We start from the raw sequence: 22,172 nt of genomic DNA on the forward strand, positions 1-22,172 counted from the left end.
TCTCCCTGCTCAGAGCCACTCGCTCAGGCTTAGGAACATGAATCTTGCCGAGGAAAGTGACTGGGTTTGCCCTGAATGAGCTTGAGAATTTGGCAGGATGAGGACAGTTGTCACTGTGTCAGCCTCACCTGGTGGGAATCCAAGCCCCCTCCACTCTGAAACAAACTAGATTTCCCCTGTCCTACACTGCCTCTATCTCCCCTCTCCACAACGAGTCCCCAGAAGTGTGTGTGTACGCGTGCGCATCTCCTGCTGGGGGTGAGACCCCAGAGGACTGACCTGCATTGAGAGGCCTGTTGGAGCAGAGGGAGCAGAAGTCCTGTCATCTCTGCTCTCCTGCTACTTGTGGGGAAAATGTTAACCAGGGGCCTGGTCTAGGGGTTAGAGACAGGTCTCACTGCCTTTGCGAGGGTAAGTCAAGCTGGGGGAGAGAGGCAGCATATGACGCTGCCACGGAGCTGGGGGAGAGAGGCAGCATATGACGCTGCCACGGCTACAGGATGCTCTAGGCAGCATTTTTAGGATCTTCTGTCAGTGGCCAGAAGATCCAGCCTGAAGAGGGGGAAGTTTCTTAAAGACCCAGGAAAATCAGGCCCTCCCATCGCTGTGGCTTTGTGCCCAGCCTGTGCCTGTCTTTGCCAAGGGCTAGAGTTCTCAGAAAAAGCTCCAAGCATCGGAATTTTGCATGTGGGACGGCGTGGGTTTCCTCTGAGAGGGCTCTGTCACCTCCAGGAAGCATCAAGCTGGGCTAGTGAGGACAGGAGCTCCGAGCTCCTCTGCTGGCCAGGGGCCGGGGCAGAGGAGAAGGTTGGATTTCTTCTGGACCCCCATGAGGTGACTGGGAAAGGGCTCTCGCCCAGTCAGGGTGCTAAACGTAGTGACCGCTCTGCACCCTGGAGACCACCTGCAGCAGAGAGAGCAGTCCTCCTGAGGGTCCTGGGGATCTGGAGGGGGGCTCCTGGCCCCCAACAAATGTGGGTCAGAGCCGTCCTTGCAGGAGTCCTCCAGGGGGAGAATCGTAATCTCAGCCCCAGTCCACTAGCCGGCAGGGTGACCTCAGGCAAGAACCACCTCCTTCTCAGGCCTCGGCCTCCTCAAATATTCTACCTTTCACCAAGGTCATTTTATCTCCCTTTCTGCATCTTAAAAAAATGCAGGCAACCACCAGATGGCACTGGAAGCTCCGTCTGGTTGTCCGTTGTTGGGGAGGAGAGGGATCAGAGCCCGGGAATTAGAGCCCCGGGGCCCGGGGCTTTTCCGGAACATTTCTCCGCTGCTTTTACTCTCAGGCCCACAGGCAATCCGGATGCTTCCCAGTACTTGGGCTGGACGATTGCTCTTCTGTTACTTGAGGAAACAAATGAAGTGAGGCTGGTGGCGGCCGCTGAAATCCACCCAGGGTCAGATTTTGTGAGTTTAGAACTAAGCTGCTCAAATCACACCGTGTCTTACTGGAGTGAACTGGGGGCTCGCTGGTCAGAGGGGCTTCACCAGGAGCTTCTGAGGCTGGAATGTGTGTCCCCACGCAGGCAGAAAAGGCTGAGGGGCTGCCACGGTCCCCACAGTGCCTCGGTTTCCCCATCCAGAAACTGAGCGGATAATAAAGCTGCCTGCTTTCTTTACTGGGTGTAGGAGATTGAGAGATAAGAGACGAGATCCAGCTTTGAAAAGTTAGAAGATGCTGTGCAAAGTTGAGAGGTTATTTCCAGGAAAAGACTCTGTCAGAAAGTGTCTCAACTGGACATTAAAAGCCAGGCTGTTCCTGCTTGGTCTGTGCAGGAAAGTGGACAGACAGCTGGGTAGTTAGTCCAAGGGAAGCAGAAAGGCTGGAGCTGTCCAAAGCCATCCAAACTGGTCATTTGGCCTTTGGGCACCCCCTACACCCCCATCAGGTGTACAATGAGCAAATGTCGCTATTTGTTCAGGCGTTTAATCAAGAGCATTGCTTTGCTTTGACCTTGGGTAGACCCTGAAGTACAGGGGAAGGCCTCTGGCCCGTACTGCACAGGCTTCTTTAGGTTGAACCGTTTTAGATCTCATAGCACCTTGCCCACTTCTAGGAGGGGACTTCCTGCCCTTAGATGGGTTGATCCTATGGGGAGAACTCTGGCTCGTTCCAAAATGAAAGGAAACCCCTCTTAGAAGAACTCTTTGATCTCAAGAAAGATATGGAAATGAAGAGAACTCAAATGAGAAAAACAGCAGGGCTTTGGGCTAAATGTGGGATGCCATCATTAAATGCAGCTAAATTTTTATTGTACAGATAAAGCTGGTGTAAACTCCTCAGGCCAGGGGGTGTGGCCTGGTGGCTAAGGACTGCACCATACTTTGCGTGTCCTGGGCTAGATGAAGACGATGAGGTGGGCTTATAATGTTATAATAGAGGGAGGCTATCACTGAGGTCATATTTCCCCTCGCCATCAAATCTTGGCTGCAATAACTGTCAATTTCATATGCCAAACCTCCATGATCAGATTTCTTAGCAGAGCAGCTCATGTAGGGAGCAATAGCAAGGGAGTGTCCAATGTGTTTCACTGTGACAGCCAAAGGCCCCCTTTTGTACCCATAAGATGTGTGGGTACCAGATCAGCGCTTCTCAATGGGGCCATTTTGCCCCGTAGCAGGCATTTGGCAGTGTCTGGAGACTTTTTTGCTTGGGGAGGGAGTGCTATTGGCATCTAATGGGTAGAGGCCAAGGAGGCTACTAAACATCCTACAATGCACAAGACAGTCCCCACAACAAAGAATGATCTGGCCCTCAATGTCAGTAGTGCCAAGGTTGGGAACCCCTGTACTGGGTGAGCCGGGAAGCCGCTGGTTGGGAGGTTGGCATGGCGCTCTCCTCTCTTTTACCAAGGCAGAAGTTCATTGTGGATCACTTTAATATCTCTGCAGTTCTTGGAGTCTTGTGATGAAGTCATTTTGCTAGAAGACGGAGAGATTTGTGAAAAGGGAACCCACAAGGAGTTAATGGAGGAGAGAGGGCGCTATGCAAAACTGATTCACAACCTTGGAGGGTTGCAATTCAAGGTAACTCTGCACACCTAGGTGTGAGAAATTGGGTGCCTCCTCTCATGATTTCCCAGCCTTGGAGAGGTTCTGTCAGTTAGCTTTCAGAAGGAATTTCATTTTGTCTCCAGGATCCCAAGCACATTTACAATGCAGCAATGGTGGAAGGCCTTAAGGAGAGCCCTGCTGAGAGAGATAAAGATGCTGGTACAATCAGAGTTCCAATCACACCTCTCTTATTGCCCAAGGCTCATGAGTGGACACAGATCTCTCTTTATTTCTCACCCTAGTTTTGGCTCCAACAGATGAGAAAGTTGAAGGAAACGAACCTGAAACAGACTCAGAATTTCTAGATGTAAAAGGTATTTACCATTCATCCCTCAATTTCGTACTCTTAAATATTTGCTGAGCATCTGCCACTTGGGATGGAGAAGTGTAGGCACAGGGTAGATCCTTTTGGGCAGCTAGAATTGTATGGTTTACTGTAGTGTGAACCTTGGAGTTCAACTGCCTGAGTCCAAATTCTGGCTTCACCACTTAGTAGTTTTGTGACTTTGATCAAGATACTCGGCCACTCTGAATCTTAGTTTCTTATTCCATAAAATGGGGAAATAATAGTACCAACCTCATAGGTTCTTGCAAAGATTACATAAGAAATTGTACATAAAATAGTTAGCACAGTTCCTGACGTATAGTAACTCTCAATAGTAGTTACTATTTTAGTTGGAAAGACCAAAGCAATGCACAGAGAGGAATTAGAGGTGAAAGCACACAGACGTTTCTCACTCTTTCTGGGGAGTGTTCAGAAAGGATTGTGCAGCAGTGAAGAGATTAAGTTGGGATAAGGTTATTCATTCTTTCAACAAATAAGGACTAAGCATTCCACAGGCACTAAGCTAGGCTGGGAAGAGAAGGAAAATATGCCCCTGTCCTCAGGATCTTATGGTCTGGTGGGGGTCACAGACAAGTGGATAACCATGGGAAACTGTGCTAAGAGTAATGGGGAGTTGGGGTGGGAGTAACAAGTCAGGGAGGGCTTCACAGAGGGGGCGACCTTTGGACTGGTCCTTCCAGGATGTGTAAGAGTTTTCCCGGGACACTGGTGAGAACATGAAGAAGGGGGAAGATTTGGAGTTGAGGGCACAAGGGAATTCCAGGAAGGCAGGGAGGAGAGATGTGGGAGAGGAGCCTTGTGAGGGCCAGGCTGGTCAATCTGTCTCTTCTCCTTAGACTCTGTTACCTTCCATCCCTTCATCCAGTCCACATTTGCTGAGCACCAACTCAGTGCCCAGCACAGGCCACTGAGAGGGGAGAGATCAAAATCCACAGTCTCTTTCCTCAGAGTGCCCACAGCGAGGTGGCTTTCCATGTTTGAGTTCTGTTCCTCAATAATGTAGACCCGAAAAAAACCACAGTATATTTCATCAAACTTAAGATGCCATCCGTTTTAAGATCACCCTCATTTTATGTACCACTTAGGAAGAAAAGTCTCTGCCAATTAGATAATATGGCTTGTTACTGAATGGAAAGCACATCCTGATTTCAGAGATGTTCAAATGTGAAAAAAAAAATGCGTGTCTTTGAACTGATGAAATCTGACACCATTAATAGTGCTTGTGACAAACGCATGCACGTTTGGAAACACAACCTATTTTTATCGCTCTGGAGGCTGCCAAGGCTGAAGTGAGGTGCCCAGCCATCTCTTTCATGCTTCTCCAGGATAGCTCCCGGCTGCCCAGGATTTGAGGTCCTGTGAAGAGAGTAAACTCTGCTCCTCTTTTCCTCCTCACCCCCCTTCTCTGGAGAGGAAAGTGAAAGTGTGAAATTAAATGCTTTCAAAGGTTTGGAAGAGAACCAGTTGAACGTGGGACTGCCCGCCACGCCTGGCACCAGCGCATTTTCTAAAGTGCAGCAAAGTTGACCAGCATCAGCAATACTCCTCAGCCCACTGCACTGGCGGGCTGCAAGGGGATCTAGCCAGTTCCTTTGCACTCCAGGATGTCATTCATTAGGCTCTGTCAACCTGCCAAGGTATCTCTCCTTTTGCAGTCCCAGAGGGAGATACAATGAGCGAAAGTCAAGATGAACATTTTCAAACATGTGCAAAGGTTCCCGGGTAGAGGGTATAATGGCAGCTGTATTCATGGAGGCGCCTTTCAGATGTGACAGCTTTAAAGCCCATGTGCAGGGATGCCCCCTTGTCTAGCTGTATTTATCTCTGTCTATAAAAGTCAAGTATGGTTTAGAATTCTGCTTTGGAGCTGACATTTACCTGCCTCTCTCTGGAGGAGAGGGCAGAGATGTGTGTTCAGTTCTGGCTGCTGGGAGCTGCTTCAGCCAGCATCCCTGAACCTCTGAATATTGTTTCATGAGAACTTAATGGTCATTTTCCATTCCCCTTTGGAAAATGGCAACGACTGGGGACAGCCACGTGGAGGGAACCAGGAATCCAGGCAACAGGTGACCTGGGAGGATGCCCTGGGTTTCTCCTACATGGTGTGAGCTCTGAGAAGACAGACATCACCTCCTTCTTGTTCACCCTGTAGTAGCAGCTGCTGTGGGTGCCCTTAGCACCACAGTGCACATAGCCCAACTCCCAACCGCCACATCTGCACTCCGTTGCCTGGGCTCTCTCTGGCAGCTGCCACTACAGGTCCAGCAGTGGCCCCTGTGAGTTGGCATAGAAATAGCTCACATCCGTCTGATCCTGTGAAAAACCTCTGAAGTGTATACTCTACCCTGGCTCTAGATTTCTCTGTGTTGGGTTAAGCTCTAGTCGCTCACAGGGGTCACTGGCATGACAAGATGCCTTTTATTGTTGCCATCTCTTCTCTTCGCCCTTTAGCTCTGGAATAAACTGCACATATTCCTATCCTCTTCTTAGGATCTGCTTCTGGAGAACTAAACCAAGACAACCCCTGACTCCCCAGGGCTGAGCACACTGGAGGTGCTTAATGAATATTTCTCAAAAGACCAAACGCCACCTGCCTCTCAGAGCTGTAATGAGGATCAAATAAAATAAAATGAGTGAAAGTGTGTTGGGAATTTTAAAGCATAGGGCAAATGGAAGGAAGGATGATAACTGCCCTTAGTGGGGGCATGGAGTGTGCACAGGGGGGCACCCGCCCACTGGACTCCCACCCTGCCCGCGGGTGCCCCAGGACGTGTGTTTGTCTCCACAGTTCCTCTGCACCAGCTTGTTCAGACTGAATCCTCCCGGGAAGGAACTGTGACCTGGAAAACGTATCACACGTACATTAAGGCTTCTGGAGGTTCGGTATAAAACAACGGGTTTCTTGATTTAATTTGCATTAAAAGAAATCCTTTCTTAAACTGTTGAGTTCATGTTCTATGATTTCTTTAACAATTACTCTCTTTACGCTAGGGCTGTTTATCAATGCTTTTATTTTTTCCCCCTAAAAATCAAGTCTGATAAGACAGCCTTTTAAATGGAATCATCCTGTATCCCCACTAAAGCTGCCAGCCTCCGTTTATTGAAGCTGAAGGAGCAGCAGCATGAACCAGCTCTGGTTCTTCTGTAACCGGGCTCTCTAGTCACCAAGTACCACAGTAGTCAGCTCATCGCTTGCCTTCAGTGCGAGATTCCCATCTCGGTGTGCAAAACGTACCTTGTAGTTTCACTCCCTGTCTCTCCTCAGCAAGTATTAAGGAATATTGAGTCGCTTCTATTAAAGTGTATAGTGGTTTTTCCAATATGTTGACAATTTGGACCAATTTTTCAACCAAGTGGAACAGATGTCACCATTGGGTTTCAGGGATCCAATACCCGGACTTGTCACATTAGCCTAGAAGGTGGTTCCCAGGGGCAGGGACCCTTTTGCTGCAGACTTTGAACTTCCCATCATGGTTGGGCCCTGAGGAAGATAAGCCTCCTGCAGCCCCTTGCCCCTGTAACCCCGGGGACCTCTACCTCCTCTTGCAGGGTACCTCCTGTCTCTCTCCACAGTGTCCCTCTTCCTCCTGATGATTGGCAGCTCCGCCTTTGGCAACTGGTGGCTGAGTCTCTGGTTGGACAAGCGTTCCTGGGTGAGTTTCCCTTCGGCATTGGAAAGTGTTGGGTTAGTTGCTGACAGAGTCTGAATGTGCCCAACACCACACAATGAGCTCATTTGCCTCCTGCAGCCCCTTTTCCTGAAGTTGAGGTCAGTTGCTTACAACACACGATTCAACTCCCGAAATCCCCTTGGATTTTTCAAAACAAACAGGGCCTCTGGGTCTTTGTGTGCCAGCTTCAGATTTTTAAAGGATTGGCTAAAAAGATTGTGCCAGGCAAGTGCAACATGTCTATGGGGTCTTGCCTGTGCAGGTTAGGGTCAGTTTTGCTGCCTCTGTTGCTAGGTGCCTCTGAGGAAGGGCTGGGAGGGGCTAGGGAAGCCTGACACAGATTTCTGTCTTCCTGCCTCTGAAGAGAGACTGGCATCTTGTCATTGACATTGCCTGATGTCAGAGTCACCTGGCTCTGCTCCTCAAAGTCCTTCTACAGAAAGGAGACATGCAAGAGACTCGGTCCCTGGATCTGCTGCAAGGCCACTGGGTGTCTCTCTCTGCCTCCCAAGGCTCTCCTTTAAGCCAGAGCCCCTCCTGAGAAGGACTGATAAGTCTGCTCTCACTAGAGTTTGCTGGAAGCCCTCCCAGCTTTTAGCCAATGGTTTCAAAGCTTTCCTGGAGCCCCAGGGAATGCTGTGGGGTTGCCTGCCCATCCTCCAAGATTACATTTTGATATAATTCTGTTGCTATGACAACCAAAATGAGAAGGCATTGGGGAGGTATGGGCAGGGGAGAGACCACTACAGCCCTCCTAGAGTTTGGTACAGCTTCCTGAGACCATTCCCGAGGGAAGAAGCCAACAGGTGGCCTGCTCTAAACAGCAAGAGAGCCATCTCTGGAATGTATGTGTTCCCCCAGATGCTCACTCGCTCATGAAGAGCGCTTTCCTTAAACAGCCTAAGGTTTCGGGTCAAGGTGGAGCCTCCTCACAGGCGTGGCGCTTCCCCAGAAGGCCAGTGCCATTGGCTAACCGAGCATGCAGCAATGATGGCAGACCCCTGTGTTTGCCCGCCCCCCAGACACTGTGGGCACAGCCTAAAGCACAGCGAAGCCTCCTCTTCTGCTGAGTCTTTCATCAGTTAGCTCTCCAGGGAGGGCTTTGCTTTTGTGGATGTTCATCCATCAGCTGCCACCTCTGGTTTACATTTCTGCTATTGCTATAATCAGCAAAGTGGCATTTAGAAGAAAGATGCTTGTTTGCTCCCCAAAGGCAGTCTTGACTTTTAGCACACAGCTCAGAGAAAAATGAAACTGCCAATGTCTCAAGGGGAAGAGATGGCCTCTCCCCAGAAATGGTGGCAAAAATGGGCAGGACGAAGCTGCGGACGGTCTCTTTGAATCCTGCCAGAGCCCCTTGGCTCACCAGGCTCCCTCCTTCCCACCTGGGGCTCCAGGGTGGTGGACTAGTCCCTCCCAGGTACTCTCTGAGAAGAGGAAAGGAAGGGGGCTGTGGGGCTTGAACATCATACAAAGAAGCCCCCAAGTCTCCCCAAAGGCCTGGTGGCTTCCACCAGGCAGTTCAGCAGGTTGGAGGCAGGTCCCTGATCCCTGTCCTGTCTGGGCTGCCTGAGAGTTGCTTTTGTGCAAATTTCCTTTGCTTCTGTGATCTTCCTGGCCCAGTGTCACCTCTGGTCTCCTGAGGCACAGTTAGCTTCTGGGATGGCTGCCCTGTGCCTGCCTGGTGTGTCCCTTTGCTGCACTGAGCCTCGTTAAGTCAGGTGGCCATTGGGGTCACAGCAGCCCAGCAGGAGGACCCATGCAAAGCTTAGAGGCCTGCAAAGGAAACTGACTTGATTTTACCTCCTGACTCATTCTTAATAATTGTGCACCTCTTTTTAGTTTCTTCTTTCTGTGGAAAGATTCTCTGGAATATTCCCATTCGCTTGATAGTAGCAATTCTTGGTGCTTCTTCTCGTTTTCCTCCAAAGATGACCTGTGGGCCCCAGGGCACTAACAGCACATGTGAGGTCGGCACGGTGCTGGCAGACACTGGGCAGCACATGTACCAGTGGGTGTACGTGGGGAGCATGGTGTCCATGCTGGCGTTTGGCATCACCAAAGTCTTCGCCTTCACCAAGACCACACTGATGGCATCCTCCTCGCTACATGACCAAGCACTTGACAAGGTACAGCCCCGGGGGCTGCATGCACATGCGGTTCATCAGTCATCAGGGTTTCTTGAGCACCTGTGATGCACCAGGTGCTGTGCAGGGCTCCAGGGACAGACACAGCCCTCCTGGAGTTTACAGTCGAGTCTGGGAAGAGTCACCCGATATCTAATTGCAACAGTGAAAGCAAACTTCAGGGAGCTGTGGGGGTGTCCCGGGCCCTCGGGCTAGGCTGGGGTGGTCAGAAAGCTTTCCCTGGAGAAACTGGAGCAGATGCGTGTAGGCAAAGAGGGCATCTCCTGCTCTAAAGAGCCCCAAGTACATCGAGGGCCTCAAGAAGTGCTTCTGGGTTCCTCCTCATCCCACTGCTGCTGCGGGTGGCAGACCCTGGCTGTGAGGCCCTGGCCAGAGTGCACAGGTGTGGCCCATACTTCAGGGGCAGACAGATGCAGCGGAACTTGGCTTTTTATTGCCCTGGGCACAAAATCCCTCCCCCCTCCAATGGCACCGCAGGTTGCCTCCCCACATTCACTCTCACTCATGGCGGCCACAAGGATGGGAAGCATTCTTACTTTCCCAGGACCGCCTGGCATGTTGTGTGGGGCCCTGGGAAAAAGCTCAGGCCCTGCTGTTACAATCCAGCCCTGCTGGAGCAGCCAGGGTTTACCAAGCACACACCTTGACGCCGACTCTCTGATTTTGCCCACAGATCTTAAAGAGCCCAATGAGCTTCTTTGACACGACTCCCACTGGCAGGCTCATGAACCGTTTTTCCAAGGATATGGACGAGCTGGATGTGAGGCTGCCGTTTCACGCAGAGAACTTTCTCCAGCAGCTTTTTATGGTGGTAATTTTTCTTGTGATATTGGCCGCTGTGTTTCCTGCTGTCCTTTTAGTCCTGGCCAGCCTTGCTGTAGGCGTCTTCATCCTTTTATGGTAGGTTGATGCACTATTTAAAAAGAAGCAAACGAAGCCTATAGATATCTGGTTAACTCTGCACAATGACCGGGTAGCACCAGGTGATATTGAAACCTTGCTGTCTTCTCTGAATAGTGGAGCATATTGATTTTTAGGGCTGATGAAATGCCAGGGGCTATGCTAAGCACTTTGCATACATCTGGCATTTGAGCCTCAGAGCAACCCTGGGAGGTGGATATTATTGGGAGGTTAAGTCACTGGTCCCAGGCTAGGAAACTGGTAACTGGGGTTTGACTGTGGTTGCTGTATGCCTGCTGTTATGTTCTTAACCCTGATGCTCTGCCATCCCTGCTGCTGGAGAAGAGAGAGGAGGCCAGCTCTCTGTCTCTGAGCTTTGAGAAATAGCCTCACCCGAACCACTGATGTAGTTAGAGAACAGACTCAGGCTGCTCTTCAGTGGGGAGTCCCTGTGCCCACCTTCACACCCACCCTGGGGGAGAGCAGGAGGGCAGCATCCATCCCAGCCTTCTGGGAGACCCAGCTCCTTCCTGTTCCTGGGGCAAGCTGGAATTCTCAGCAGGTAGCATGGTGGGTATTGCACGAGGGCAAAGGGTTGGAAATCAGAGAAATTTGCACCAGAGCCCCAGCTCTGCTGCAAAACTAGCTGGAGGACCTTGGAGAGGTCAGAGGAATGATGCAAGCCTCAGTTTCCTCGTCTCTAAAATGGTCATCATTAAAACATATGCCACACATGATCTGGAGGGGTTAAAATTCTGATGAGGATCAAATGAGACTATAGGACTATAAGTGCCTTGTAAATTAGAAATGGAATACAATGTTATATAAACTTAGAATTTCCATAAAACTCAACCAAGTGTTTATTATGCTCCTAGATGTGCTCAGCCCTGAGCACATTGTAAAGGATTAAGCCCACACATCTTGGCCTGACTCCACTTGTAAATGGGGCTGTTTGTTTTCATCCAGGGACACCACACTCAGAGCCAAGTTTTAGAAATATTGCTTTGGCCACAGTGTAGAGGGTGGATGGAGCTATGGAAAGATCAGGACAGGGATACGGGATGGGAGGCTCTTGAAATGTAGTCTGAGTGAGAGGTGATGAGGACCAGACACAGGCAGCAGCAGTGGGGACAGAAAAGAGAGGTGGATTTAGGAGCCATTTTCAAGATAGTCATTGGGGTTGGGGGATAGGAGAGGCCAAGGATGAGTCCAAGATGGAGAGTGATGTAAAGAGATACAGGTGATACTGGAGGAGAAGCAGCATGGGTGATCAAGATTACAGGTTTGGTTTTGGATGTTTCAAGTTTGTGGATCAAGTCTGCAGACGGTGCCAGCAGACAGTGGCAACAGTGGGTGTAGGGACGTGTCAGGGCTGGAGAGTCAGGCTCAGCATCCTCGGCATCTGTGCAGGAGCCTGTGTGGCTGTGGGAACGAGCACCGGTGCCCTGGAGTTGGAGGAGCTGGGCTCTCACTTCACGCTCCCACTGCCTCCTTGGTGTCTCTGAGAAAGGACACATGGCTTCAGCGTCCAGCTTCAAGGGTTTATTGAGATGACCAAATAATATAATTTCTGAAAGCCCTTTACAAAAATAAAGCATGTCTCAGATGCCACTTCCTAAAATGACTCCTTGGGCTCGTGTTCATTTTTATAAGCCCGGTGTTCATCAGACCATTGTTCTTGTCTGTTCTCTTAGCAAAAGGTTTTTCTCTGCCCTGCACCCCCCACTTCTTGCTACAAAGACAGGCCAGATCGGGGCTGGCCCTGACTGAATTACCCAAATGTTTCCAACTAACTCACTTGAGTTCTGAACAAACGAGGTTTTCCCTTCCTCTCCCCTGGGTTAGTTTTAGCTGAGAGTCTGGAGGGCAGATGAGATTTGCCATCGTGGGCCAGCCTGCAATGCGCGTGCCAAGGGCAGTGGTCTTGCTCACCGGTGTCCTGGAGCACCAACACCCTGGGAGTTGCCTCCTGGGGAGGGTTCTTTCTAAAGTCAGCTCCTGAGGCTTTGACGACGTTTGTTCAAAATTACCTTTGAACATGAGGTTAGAAGACCACGCATTGGCAGTTGACACACCAGATTTTCCTCCAGAATTGGAATAGATCATTGTTTCTTTGGTTGGGCACCAAAAAGTGGTTGGTCTGTATTTAGGGGCTACACTGTGAACAATTAGACAATTCTGTATAAACAAGTGAACAACTCTGTTCTTCAAAGACTGGAATCACACCTCGTGCAGTGAGGACGCTCACACTGCATGAAGCACTCAGAATGGAGACCCTGGGAAGGAGTGGCTCATGTTTCTGAGACCCAGATTTAAGAGACCCTCACCTCTCACACAAATGGGATGGCCACTCCTAGAGGAGAATGTTGTGAGAAGGGGAGAACCCCTTCTCCCTAGTTAGACAGCACCCATCTGACCTAAACTTTGTCTTGAGTGCATAGTTGGATCTGCATGTGCTGAGGGTGAGCCCTCTGAGACTCCACTTTGCAGCCCTCTTAACACCTGGTGATTTCCCCACAGCGTTTTCCACAGAGGAGTCCAGGAGCTCAATAAGCTGGAGAACATCAGCTGGTCACCCTGGTTCTCGCACATCACCTCATCCATGCAGGGCCTGGGCATCATCCACGCTTACAACAGGAAGGAGGACTGCATCAACAAGTGAGTCCTGTGCTGAGTGCCTGCTCCAGGGCTCCCCACTTCACGCCTGACCCTGAACGGGAGGTCACAGAAACAGATGGCTTCTCTGGCTCTGAGAAGGGAAGTCTGGGCTGCTGGGGACAGACCATAGATGAAGAGCTGGCAGAATCAAGGAGGAACTCTCTCAGACAAGTGTCCTTTCTTCCCAGTGTCTGAGGCCCCAAAAGATGTGAGATCATTCAGTGACAACCTTGGTATGGGGTTTTACATGTTTTATCTTTCACTCTAAAAGTAAAATGTGTTCAATCAGAAAATAGGAGAATGCAGAAAAAAAAAAAAATCAACCACAGGATCCCAACCCAAATCCTATTAATATTTTCATATATTTCATTCCAATCTTTTCTTTTTTCTTTTACTTAAGTATTTACAATAATTTTTACTTGCTTTATTTTTAAATGGCATTTTTCATGTTATTACATATTCCTTGTAAAAGGAAATTTTAAAGGCCATATTACATTTCACTTAGTGGATAGACCAGTTTCCTTCTTTTTAAAATGTGGAGATTAGCTTTAGTAAATTTCTCTGGAGTCTTCCAGCTCCAAACTTCTAACATATCATATAAATTATATCAGTCACAGTAGGCTTATTATGCTTACAAACAATAACAAATTTTAGGGGCTTAACACAATACATGTTTACTCTTCCTCAAGTCACAATTTAATAAGGGTCCATGGGACAGGGATAGGGGATTCTGCTCCACACTTAGGTACACAGTCTCTTTCTAGCTGGAGGACCCCCTGGGACATTTTTGTGTGTCGACCACGATGAAGATACCCATCATTTCTGCACATTCATTGGCCAGATTTCAGTCCCATGGCTCACCTAACTGCAAAGGAGTCTGGGAAATGTAGTCCAGCTGTATCCATAGGAAGAAAAGAAAATGAGTTTGGTGAATCTGTAGCATTCTCTGCCACATAGATGTTCTTTTTTTTTTTTTTCCTATCTTTTTCTTCCTTAAAAACCTAACACACACTTCAGAGTTTGCATCTAATTTTATCTCTCCCTCTTCCCTCACCGCCACCCAGGATCTCAGTGTTGGCCTGCCATCACATCTTGTCTTTGGTTCAGTCAGCAGCTAGTCCTGTTATAGTTTGACCCGAACACCGGCTGTCAAGAGTCCTGCATCACACATAGACCCTTCCAATGTCAGGGCATGAGGAAAGGCTCCTGTGTATGGAGCCATTCATCGACTATCTCACGACAAAACAGATTCAAGCTTTGTCTTCCTGTAGATTCTCTTCCAAGAGAATCCCACAAGATTGATGGGGTCTCCCCTCTTTTAATATTTTCTTTCCTATCCTGGACTTTCCCAAGTGCTTAGGCTTCTGATGTGTATTGCTTTTGCCACCAGACAAAAATGCTACAGCATTAACAAAAGGTTTTAGGTCCCAATTTGATCCCAGCCAGTGATTTTGCTTCTGCGTAATCTAACCCACCACACAGATAAGACCACAGATGACTTCTAAGTCACTTATGCTGTCAGTTGAATTTGTAGGCTTTATAGCTATGTGATAGAAACACCACAGTGTTTGGAAGAATATTTTAACTAAGCTCTGGGGAAAATAAGTTACAGTGGAAACAGAAAGGAGGACGGTCCTACAGAGGCCAGCACGGCAGGTCAGAGGTGCTTCTGGACAGAACTCTTTCAGGAATTTTAGAACAGAATGAAGCAGCAATGCCTAAGGATGTTCATGACTATACCAGTGGAGGAATCTTAACTCTTTAGGGGTTTAAACATTGAAAGGTTTTCACTTTTTTCCAATAATTTCTACTAGTTGTTCTGATGAACCCCCTTTCCCAGTAGGACAGGAGAACCTTCAGGGGCAATGGAATCTGATGTCTCTTGTGGTCAATGGTTAATGGTCTGTTTTGTCTAATTTCTTAATTTTAGGTTTAAGATGCTAAATGATGAAAACTCCAGCCACCTCCTATACTTAAACTGTGCTCTCAGGTGGTTTGCTCTAAGAATGGACGTCCTCATGAACATTGTCACCTTCATTGTGGCCTTGTTGGTGACCCTGAGTTTCTCCTCAATCAGTGCTTCATCCAAAGGCTTGTCATTGTCTTACATCATCCAGGTAACACTTAGTGTAAAGTTGTGCTTGGCCTGGAGGCTCTGGCATAGAGTATATCAGGGAGGATGGATGTAACAGAAAACCCAACTTGAATGGGTTTAAACAACAAAGAGAGCTTAGTGGCTCACAAAATTAAAAGGTCTAGTGGTTGTGTGGGCTTCAGGCATGGTTGGATCATAGCCCTTGGCTTTGTCCTCCTCCTGTGATGACTTTCTTCACGATTGGTGACTGGCGGACTCTGGGGGCTATAGCAGGAAGAAAGCAGGAGGAAAGCTTTTCCTACCCTAGCCTCTGAACTTTACTCTCACTGGATTAACTTAGGCAGGCCAGAACTGATTAGTGGCTTGATGGGCTTGGGATGATTGGCTTAGGCCAAAGGATGGAGTCCCATCCCATCCTACCCTGAAGTCACACAGCTGCCCCACAACGGGGAGAGGGAAAAGAGTGCTGGAGAGGCAACCACAATGCCCATGACAAATACTTACTGACTTGTTTTTTGGTTGTTTTGCTGTTTTTCTTTTGAAAATAACAATAATATGAAAATAATAATAATAATAACAGTAGGGAATAATAATAGGGAAACACATGCTATTTCAGGCACTGTTGTAAGTCCTTTACCTAAATTAATTCATTTATCCCCACAACAACCCTATGAGATAGGTACTGCCATAATCCCCATTTTACAGATGAGGAGACTGAGGCCCACCACACACCTGTCATGTGTGAGAGCAGAATTTGAACCCTGGCCAGGTGGGTCTGATACCCATCTGAGTCTGAATCTCCTTCCTTGGTATATGCCTCACATTTACTCTTTGGAAGCTTTTCCGATGCAGTCCTTATCCTTGGTGCTCTGAAATTCCAGGACAATGTGTCTGTGTGTGGGTATTTTTTCATTTATTCTGTGCAAGGCTGTGGGTCCTTTTATATTAAAGTCAAATCTCTCTACAGCTTGGAAAAATTTCTCCTTTTTTCCTTTCTCTTCTCTTAACAATTTCCTCCTCTCCTTTCCCTCTGTTTCCTCTGTCTGTGACTCACGTTGGTTGAATACTGGATTTCTTTGATCCATCCTCTATATTTCCTTTCCTTTATCTCAAAGTTTACCATGTTCTTGTGTTTTTATCTTTATTCTGAGAATTTTCCTTAACTTTGTCATTCAGCCATTCTTTTGAATTTTAAGTCTGGCAATCATATATTCATATTCTTAATTTCTACAAACTCTTTCTTAGTCTCTGGGTTTTTAAAAGAATCATTTTTAAATAGACACAATATATTTTTTAATCTCTGTGAGGATATTAATTAGAGGTCTCCCTTCCTTAAACTCTCCTCTCTCCTTTGACTGATATCTGTTTTATCTTTTTGTTTATCTGATTCTTGCTGTTTCATGCCACTGGTTTTGTTCATATGTCTCTTGATCCATTTGTGTTTAAGGATGAGGGACTGGGTTGGGTTTTCAGGGTTTCCTCTGCCTTTGTATATGCCTTGCCAGGTCTCTCCTGGTGGGAAGTTTTATAACTCTGGGCGGGTAGGTCGGACTTTTCCTTGGGCTGGCTTCACTTCAGAAAAGCAGCCAGGGAGCTGGTCTTCAGGCACCCAAACACTGGATTGAAAGGGGTTTTTATCTGAAGCCCCATTTATCCCCAGGTAGTTCATTCAGTTTCTGCAGAGAAGTTTGTGTGTGTGTGCACGCATGTGTGTGTGTGCCTGTGTTTAGGCCTAGGGGGTATGTGTCCACTACCTCTGGTTGGGAGAAAGAATAGGGGAGGCAGGTAAACGGTCCCACTAGACAACAGACTACCTATTACTCAGCCTCTGTGTGGGCCCCTCCTCACACCTGGAGCCTCTCTGAGCCCCTGCAGCGCATTCTGCCTCCATGTTTTCAAAAGGCTTTCATCTTCTTTTCATCTTCCAGAGATTTATAACTCTCTTATTCAATGACATTTCTTCCCAACTCCCTTGCCATTAAAGGTATATTCCTTTTTGAAAATCTCTCTGATATCATTTTAATGGTATTTTGGGAAGGAAGAGGAACAAAAGTATATTCTCGGGACTCTATCTTAAGTGGGAAAAATAAATTTTCCTTGCATTGCCAGTTTCCCTCGTTAAAGAATGTTTTCATTTGTTGTTGCCTAGTAAAATATAAAACAGATGATGTTGAATAGATTCACTTACTTGGTCCAAGAGAAACAGCTTTCCTCAACTGAGGTCATGCTTTGGGGGGATACCATCAGCTTTCCATGAGATTGTTTTCAAACATTTCTGTGAGGCTGGAGAATTTGCACACACTGGGATCTGGGGAACGCTTCTCCTCCAGCTGGCTTTGTGGCTTTATTGAGCATTAGCCCCCTTTGGAGAAGACAGACCTTGAATGACAGAGCTTCCCCTGAGAACAGAGGAGGCTCTCTAGATGGACGAGAAATTGGTGTGAAGTCCCACAGAGCAGGAAGTGAGTGCAAAGTAACACCACGTGACATCACAGAGGAGAATGAGTGCTGACTAGAGCCAGCACTGTGCTGACGTGGGAATTCTAAACCTGGTAGGGCTGCCCCGGGCCTTGACGAGCTGAGACCCTTGAATTTAACGAAATATGTGTATGCTCTTTTCAAGGGCAGGGTTCATTCATTCACTCACCAGATATCCACTGAGAACCTGCCATGAGCCAGAACCATGCCAGCTGCCGTGGATTCAGCAGTGAACAAGCTGGACAGGTCCCCGCCCTCAGAGAACTTATATTTCAGTGGGATATAAAGTGGGATGGAATAAATAAGTGCTCAAGTACATAAATGAGAAAACTTCACAACGCTTCAGAAGTGTTGTGAAGATAATAAAGCAGAGTAATGGGACTGTCAGGGGAAGCAACGTTAGCTCTGACAGTCAGAGGAGGCCTCTCTGGGAGGTGACCTCCAAGCTGATACCTGAATGGTGAAGAGCCAGCCAAGGAAGAAGGAAGCAAGAGTGCTTTCAGGCCGAGGGGCCGGGGAAAGGCTCAAGGGTAGGACGAGCTTGGCACACGTGAGGGACTCAGAATGTGGCTTCAGCAGAGTAGGAGAGAGATAGGTCTGAGGAGCTGGCAGGGATAGACTGTGCAGGACCTTGTCAGGCATGAGAAGGGGTATTGTCTACCTTCTAAGAAGGGTTTCTCCGCTGCAGCACTGTCAACATTTGGGCCAGATAATCCTTTCTGTGAGGGGCTGTCCTATGCATTGTAGGATGTTAGCAGCCTCCCTGATCTCTAACCAGGAGATGCCAGTAGAAATTCCCTCCTTCTTTGGTGGTGACAACCAAAAATGTCTCTAGACACTGCCAAATGTCCTCTGGGGCCATAATCACCCAGATTGAGAGCCATTGCTCTAAGAGAAATGGGAAGCCAGTGACATATTAAGCAGGGAGGCAGCAAGGGAGGCCTGCTGAGTGGGGTTCTCTGAGGGTCTGGACCCACATCGCTCTCCACCTGCTCGGGCCACACTGCCTCCTTCTTGTTAAGGCCCCTCGCTGCTACCCAGAGCTTTCTTACTCCAAGTTTGCCTGGCGGATTTCCTATCATAAATGCCTCAGTGCGTCTTCCCTAACCATCCTAACGAAGGTAGCTTGCCAGCCCCAGCCCCTCTTTCACATCATCCTGTTTTATTGACATTCTTACATCCCTTGGAATTGCCTGTGTCTCATCCTGCCAGCCCGCAGTCACTGCTTACCTAGTGACAGAAGACCTGGTCCTGTCTCTAGCCCACTTTGTGACCGAGGCAGGTGCTGCTGGTGCCCTACCCTTCCTGGGCCAGCCAGTTGGCCTCCTACTGCTGTGGGAAGGTGCTCAGTCCAAGCCCAAGGCCAGCTGCAGGTGCGGGGAGTTCTCCCAGCTGGGAGCGGCCCCAGCAATGACTGAAGGGAGTTCATGGAGATGTAGCCCAGCTTCCTCGGGACAACTCGAGTGTGTCCCAGGCAGTCTCCCAGAGCCCCCAGCGGGACTGCGCTGAACCTCTCATGACTCACTTTCTCTTCCGTGCCTCCCTCCTCCCAGCCCTTACTGGTACTTTTTGGGTCCACCTTCTGGATTAGTTGCCTAGGGCTTCTCTAACAAATTACCATACACTAGTGGTTTAAACCAGAGAAATTTATTCCCTTGCAGTTCTGGAAGTCAGAAGTCCAAAATCAAGGTGTTCGCAGGGCCATGTTCCCTCTGAAGGCTCTAGGGGAGAATCCATTCCTTGTCTCTCCCAGCTTCTTGTGGCTGTTGGCATTCCTTGGCGTTCCTTGGCTTGGAGCTGCATCATTGCAATCTCTGCCTCTGCCTTCACATCCCCTCTTCCTCTTCGCTGCATCTTCCTCTCCTCTGTCTCTTATAAGGACACTTGTCATTGGATTTAGGACCCACCCAGGTAATCCAGGATGATCTCAAGATCCTTAATTACACCTGCAAAGATCCTTTTCCCAAATGAGGCACCATTCACAGGTCACAGGGATTTGGATGTGGACGTATCCTTTGGGAGGACTATGGTTCAACCTACCCTAATACACTGCTTGCACTCAGATCTCAGGGTTGGCTTCTGGGGGATCCTGGCCTAAGGTGAGGGACCTTAGCAAGCCATATGCCCCCATCTGAGCCGAGATCTTCTCATGTCTGAAGCAAGCTGATGGGCTTGATGGTCTTCTCCCTCCTCCGATGATCTGTGGTGATTGGAGTCCAGTCGCTTCTTGGCTGCGGGGGGTGGGGGGAAGCGGGGAGGGTGTAGAAGTACAGGACCTCACCAGGTGGCAGCAAGCGGCCGATACCCAGCAGTTCTGCAGCCCTGGGAGAATTCCCGCTCCACGGCGGTTCCCCACAGCTCCAACCCAGAGGTGTGTGATGGAGTGGTGCTGTGGTGGGATGATTCTCACCATCTGGTGTGCCAGGGAAAAATGTAATTACCATTTGTTTCTAAATACAAAGGAAGTATTTAAAGGCAAAACACCCCAACAGGAGCATCCTTACTTCTGGGCACTTGGCTGGGAACGCAGCCTACTTTTTGTGTGGTCCTGAGAGAGGCGGGGATGGATAACTCCCAAGGGCTGCCCGGGCGGGCAGGGGCTCTGACTGCGGCTGCTTGTCCCTCTTCAATAGCTAAGTGGGCTGCTCCAAGTGTGTGTGCGGACAGGAACCGAGACCCAGGCCAAGTTCACCTCCATGGAGCTGCTCAGGGAGTATATTTTGGTAAGAAATTAATGCACGCAAGAGGAGGGACAGTTAACTCTTGCAGAACTTGTGCCAGCATTTGATCTTTTTATGTTTGACCTTTTTTCTTTTAAAAAGAACGGGATCTTTTTAAAAACTGAAATCAGACCACAACCCCTCTTCTTAAAACCCATATTTACAATACAATCTAAAGCCCTTGAATTGAGGGAGAGGTACTTTTGAAAAAAAAATTTCCTCCAGGGCAGTTTCCATACACAGAAAAGAGAATTCAGTGGCTTACTTTAGTTTCTAAAAATTAATATTTGATTGATTAAAATTGTACATTGAAAAAAAAGCAGTCGAACTCTTCTTTAAGAGCTTTTACGTTCAACTTACAAATTCTGCTATTCATTGAAAAGAGGTCTAGCCAATTCAAGCAATCAGTTTTAAGGGCCTTTGAATAGCACTGGGCCCCATTTACAAACTTAATTAAACACTTTAAAACATTTTAAACTGCATTTTAAAATTTAATACATTCTATTTCCTTTTTAAGTACCTCGATTATCTGATTTAAAAACAAACCTTCCTGAGGTTATATAAATCTAATAAATTAAACTTGTAAATACAGTGAACTTTGTTTGCATAACAATCACAGTGCTATACATAAACAGTAAGCTTTTAACTTAAAATCATGTTTAAATAAATTATTCAATTATACATTTTAAATTAGAATCACAAGCCTGAATGTTATTAATATTATGAATACTTAGATCACCAGATACACAGACTCCTTAAACTAAAAATATTACTGTTGCTGTTTTACTTCTCTTAAATATTTTTAGTATTAATTTTAAATCTTTTAGGGGTTAAAAATACTCACCATCTAGGAATACAATTATTTTCTCAGCTAATTGTGTTGTCTATCAATCAGATTTGGGCTGGTCAACCACCCTAGCTGGGTACATACAAGCCCTATTTCTTGTCACTAACAGGGACTTCATAACTTCAGAGAAGGGGTTGGTCTTGTAATGCAGCCAAGTAGCTCTACTCCTTAATCAGACATTGTGTTTCTTGGGCTCTTAGGAAGCTTAAATGTCTTTTCCATGGAAATCTAAAGGCCTTTGAACTTGACAACCTGCATTCTTGTTATCTTCCTATTTCTAACACCATGATGACTCTTGCAGATGTTGAAATTGTATCTGATTGAATTCTGCAAATCTGAAGGATTGGTCTGGGTTTGTCACATAGCTTCAAGGTCATGTGCTGACACTTGCCCAGGCCCACGAGGCCTGGTATGAGCTGTCCCTTATAGTTGTCCATCTCTCAGTTCACTAAGTTCTAGCTACATGAATTTTCTTTCTGTTCCTCAAAGGGCCAGCTTGTTCTGGCCTTGTTATCAAGCAAAAGGGCCTTCTGCCCGACATGTGTAGAAGTTAATACTATGGCACCAGCTTTTGAGAAAAGAAAAGGCTTTATTGCAAAGTCAACTGGCAAGGAGACAGGAGGCAAGGCTCTCAAATCTGTCTCCCTGATCCAGGGTTTGGGGTAAATTTAAGAGATTAGGGAGGGCAGGCTGGTGTGTGGAAGCACTGACAGGACAGGTCTTTATTGGAAGGATTCCAGACAAGACCATTTATGGTAAGGTACAGAAAGGGGCTTTAACACCAGATCTTCCTGGATGATGGACCCCTGGCTTCTGAAAAGGGTCCATCTTTCAAGTTCTGATTATGTCCCAGTCCTTTTGGTTCCATGGGGGGCAGAATCTTTGGTTCTAGGTATTAGTTCAGGTCAAAATTTTCTCCGCTGCACATGCTCCAGCTACATGACTTGCAGTTTTGGCCTGCTGCCCTTACAAGACAGCTTTAGCATTCTGTTATTGGTAAGATGGGGTCAGTTTAAACTGGTCCTGTGGGTAAAGCCTCAGGGCCTTTGCACCAGCAGTCCACTCTGCCTGGAAGGCTCTGGACTCAAATTTTCTTGTAGTTGGCATCTTCTCATCATTCCACATCACAGCTTGAATGTCACATCCCCATAGATGCCTTCCTCAACCCTTAAGTTACTTTTACTCCTCCTACCCCCTTCTACCACACACGTTCTAGATTCTATTTCAATACTCTGTTCTGTTTTCATTTCTGA

At 47.7% G+C, this 22,172-nt stretch overlaps 1 protein-coding gene across 1 annotated transcript in view; it reads left to right on the forward strand.

Annotated features, from left to right (window-relative positions):
* The window catches only part of LOC101396086 (ATP-binding cassette sub-family C member 12), a 56,144-nt gene that overhangs the window by 28,804 nt on the left and 5,168 nt on the right, over nucleotides 1-22,172 (forward strand). Inside the window, 10 exon segments of the mRNA XM_014779711.2 lie at nucleotides 2,896-3,030; nucleotides 3,141-3,216; nucleotides 3,300-3,371; nucleotides 6,192-6,281; nucleotides 6,953-7,056; nucleotides 9,006-9,203; nucleotides 9,895-10,121; nucleotides 12,642-12,779; nucleotides 14,710-14,896; nucleotides 19,986-20,075. Of these exon segments, the coding sequence (XP_014635197.2) occupies nucleotides 2,896-3,030; nucleotides 3,141-3,216; nucleotides 3,300-3,371; nucleotides 6,192-6,281; nucleotides 6,953-7,056; nucleotides 9,006-9,203; nucleotides 9,895-10,121; nucleotides 12,642-12,779; nucleotides 14,710-14,896; nucleotides 19,986-20,075 (1,317 nt within the window).

Source organism: Ceratotherium simum, chromosome 30 (assembly GCF_057802395.1).
Source record: "Ceratotherium simum simum isolate JZ-2026a chromosome 30, ASM5780239v1, whole genome shotgun sequence".
Classification (NCBI taxonomy): domain Eukaryota; kingdom Metazoa; phylum Chordata; class Mammalia; order Perissodactyla; family Rhinocerotidae; genus Ceratotherium; species Ceratotherium simum.